General features: G+C 35.8%; 1 protein-coding gene across 14 annotated transcripts in view; it reads right to left on the reverse strand.

Moving 5' to 3' along the window:
- The window catches only part of GK (glycerol kinase), a 78586-nt gene that overhangs the window by 9599 nt on the left and 65287 nt on the right, over window positions 1-3700 (reverse strand). For 13 of the 14 annotated variants that reach the window (XM_017548489.2, XM_017548486.2, XM_037745694.1 and 10 more), the window contains 5 exons: window positions 3144-3222; window positions 2253-2349; window positions 1547-1631; window positions 903-1023; window positions 649-792 (listed from right to left, as the gene is read on the reverse strand). In XM_017548489.2, coding sequence (XP_017403978.1) covers window positions 649-792; window positions 903-1023; window positions 1547-1631; window positions 2253-2349; window positions 3144-3222 — 526 coding nt within the window. Of the gene's footprint in view, window positions 1-56; window positions 793-902; window positions 1024-1546; window positions 1632-2252; window positions 2350-3143; window positions 3223-3700 lie in introns of all 14 variants that reach the window. The other variant, XR_005203381.1, reaches the window with a different exon arrangement.

Raw genomic sequence — 3700 nt, forward strand, 5'->3', positions numbered from 1 at the left:
GGCCTCCCAAAGTGCTGGGATTACAGGCTTGAGCCACTGCACCCAGCCTGCAAAACCTTATTTTTCTAATCACATTTACTTTAAGAGATGCATCACTACATTTTAGCAAAAGTGCTGACCAGAGCTTGTGCCTTAGCATAGTTAGCACAGTGAATCACATTATCTAATGTTCACTTACTTAAATTGTTGCTGCCTTCATCAGGTTAGTCCTGTTGTGCTTAAAAATTACCAGAATATCTCTTAACCCAGCTAATTATGTCCTAAAGCTGGGCCACTGGCACCAAAGATGATCTGGTGTAGACATTAGGGGTGAGTGGCTGATATATCTTCCTTCTCACTTTAAAAAACGCTATTCTAACTAGCTACACCTGACAGTGTGGCAGTACTATTCTCCTACACTAAAGGACCATAAACAATAAAAGTGAGTAGTTTTTAAAAAGTGGTTTTAGAAGTTCTTTTGATAAGAAGCGATTTCTGTCACTCACATTTATTCAGTAAAGCCCAATATGCTTAGTAGCCTAATCTGCAATGATAACATTTACAATTTTACTTGGTTCCTTAACTTTTAACTAAACAGAAAAACAAAACTCCCTTGCACTAAGGTTGTTTTCACAGTATACCACTAAAACTTTCATTCTTTAAATGTACCCTCAGCATTAATCTGAGGTTCAAACCGCTCCATTGTGACGGCGGACAAATCCTCGGGTTCAAGACTCCATACGCCGACTCCTTCTGCAGCCCCTGCTGCCATGGCAGCACCCAGCGCAGTGGTTTCAGGCATCGAGGGCTTCACTGAGGGGAGAGAGTTCCATCAACATCTATGTGGCTACATATGCCCAAAGAACTAGTTCTTCCATAAGAAACATTACTCCGGGAGTTTAAAGGAATGAAGACTTACTGACCTACTGGAATATACAGAATGTCTGCTTGTAGCTGCATAAGAATTTTGTTGCTGGTCATTCCTCCATCTACCTGCAAATGACTGAGTGGAATTCCACAGTCCCGATTCATGGCATCCAAAATCTTAAATAAACCAATGCAATTAATGCTATAACTCTATTTCATAGTAACATCTCTGAAAATGGCAATCCTTCACTCAGAAAGTCTCAAGAGCTTCCAAGAGCCTATGGAATAAACTGACACTTCTTATACTGGTCTTCTAGGCCCTCTTTGATCTGGTCACAGCCAACATTTTCTCTCACTACACCTCTGTATTCACCCTGATATTCAGCTAAGCTATACAACTCTATATTGCACCCTGTTTTTCTGTCTTGACGCCTATGTTTGTGCTCTTTCCTTTGCCTAATGTGTATCATTCAACCTCCCCACAACCATAAAGTTCCCAGTGCCTGACAGGGAACAGTAACTTAGAAGGTAATAACAGCTAGAAAAGGGGGAAACCCCTACTTATATTTAGATTAGTATTTAGGCAGGCTTAATATTTGATTAACTACATTTTCAGTACTAAATAATCTTGGGCAATAACATGTAACTTAAGAGTGATAAAAGCGAACTAAGTACAAGAAAAGAGGCCCATATTTGTTACCTCTCGAGTTTGGAAACAAACAGCTTCTAATGCAGCAAAAGCAATATGGCATTTATTGGTGAACTGAGTGAGTCCGCAGATTATCCTAAAAATATGCAAAAAGATTTTCAGATTAGAATGGTATAAACGTATCAATCAACTTGAAATATCTCAAATATGAAAAGGTCAAATTTGGTAGACACAAATGTTCAGGAAGAGAAAACTAGACATAATCATTAACTCGCAAGTCCTTATATTTCACAATTCTGCATTCATATATGAAAAAGTTCATGATGGTTGCACAACTCTGTGATTATAGTAGTATTGTTTAATTTTACCCTTTAAGTGGATGAATTATATGGTGTGTGAATTATATTTCAATAAAGCTGACTTTTTAGGGAAAAAAAAAAGTTCATGATGTATTTGAAGACATCATGGCATCATAAAACGAATCAATATTCATTATGATGATATCCCTTCACTATACAACTTGCAGACACCTTGAAGATAAAAGATAATAACATGAATATGGATATGGCAGGGGTTACTGTCAGCTAATTCCTAACTTCTTGGAGCTTAAAGCTTCTGAAATTATACTCTCCAAAAACAAAAGGTTTTCTCCAACACATTAAAATCATTTGAAAATAGATAAGAAACTAATTAGTTATTAACTGCTTTAGTAAATATATCAAGATCCCCAAAAGCACACCATATTTTCAATACTTACCCTCTTGCACTGGGCTCCCAATAAGGTGCATATAACCCTGAAAATGCTGGGACAAAGTAGCAGCCATAAGAAGTACCTACTTCTTTAGCAAGTTTTTCTAACATTAAAAAAAAGGAAAAACAAAAATTACACAAATATTCTGTATTATCAAATAAGCATACCTATTTTAAAAATTAGAAAAATTAGAACAGGGATTTTGGTTTCCAATTCATTGGTAGAGCAAAATGTTGCTAACTACAGTAGTAGGGTAGGATCAACAAAAATGAATTTATCCCACATTAAATACCCCCCACTAAAATGCAGCCTAGCTCAAGAAATCAAGGAACCGGATTCGTTTCTTTAAGGTATTCTAGCTCATTTCCACTATTTTTAAGGTTGCTGAATAGGAGATGAAAAAGTGGCCTCTAGTGTGTCCCTAATCTGAAATGTATTTCTGATTGTCTCACCTTCAGGCAAAGTTAAGTGGATGAAAGAGTGAGTAGGTAAGTTCAAACTAATTAGCTATAGACTGAAAATAGCTATAATAATACTTACAGTACCAGAGTTTTAATGCTCACTCTAATCTAGGAGTTAAAGCTCTTTCTCATCAGATAAATTTAACTCAACTTCTCTATCTACAGGTTCTGGCAATCTCCAGTGTTCAATTTTATACTTGGATAATTTTTATGCCCTACATTGCCAGTTTATTAATAACCATCACTAATTATGTCAATTCCTCGTTTTATAAATCTTCACAAAATAGTCTTTTGTATAAGTCAAACTCATAATAGGGATGCATATAATTTATGGAATACATTTGGGGCAAAGCATAAGTATTTACAGATTGCAGAGATAAAACACTGAAATGTGTCATTTTTTAGATTTTCTAACCTTTTGTTAGAACACACTCACCAATCTCTTCTGAGGTCTTTATAATTCCAAGATTGTCTCTTAGCCAGCGAATAACAGCACCAGCTATAGCTACAGAACCCTAAAGAAAAAAAGGAATCCAGGACAGAATAAATTTTATTACTACCAAAGGTTTTTACTGAGCATATCTTCTGTGTATGACACAATCAGAAGGACTGAATTCAGTTTCCATTTTGGGACTCCCACAGATATGATAAACTTGGTCTTCTAATATAAACATAGTTTTGTCTAAGTCACTAATAAATGTTTTCCATGGGATGTGGGAAAAGAAGTGAGCCCTTCAGCACACCCTTGGATTTGTCCCCATAGGTGGACATGGATCTGTTGATCAGTTTGCGTCTTTAACAATTTTCTATCTGTTGCTAAGCTACTGAGGTATGTTATCACTTAGAATATATTGCCATATTATCCATAAAATTATTGGGAAAGGCCACATTAAAAGTTTTTTCAAGTCTGTTTCCCATACCTAACAGTACAGGAAATCAAGAAAAAAAAAACAAAGAAGCTAGCTAGTAAGTAATTTTTCTTTTCTTTCTTTT

This window comes from Cebus imitator, unplaced genomic scaffold (assembly GCF_001604975.1).
Source record: "Cebus imitator isolate Cc_AM_T3 unplaced genomic scaffold, Cebus_imitator-1.0 Scaffold208, whole genome shotgun sequence".
In the NCBI taxonomy this organism is placed as follows: domain Eukaryota; kingdom Metazoa; phylum Chordata; class Mammalia; order Primates; family Cebidae; genus Cebus; species Cebus imitator.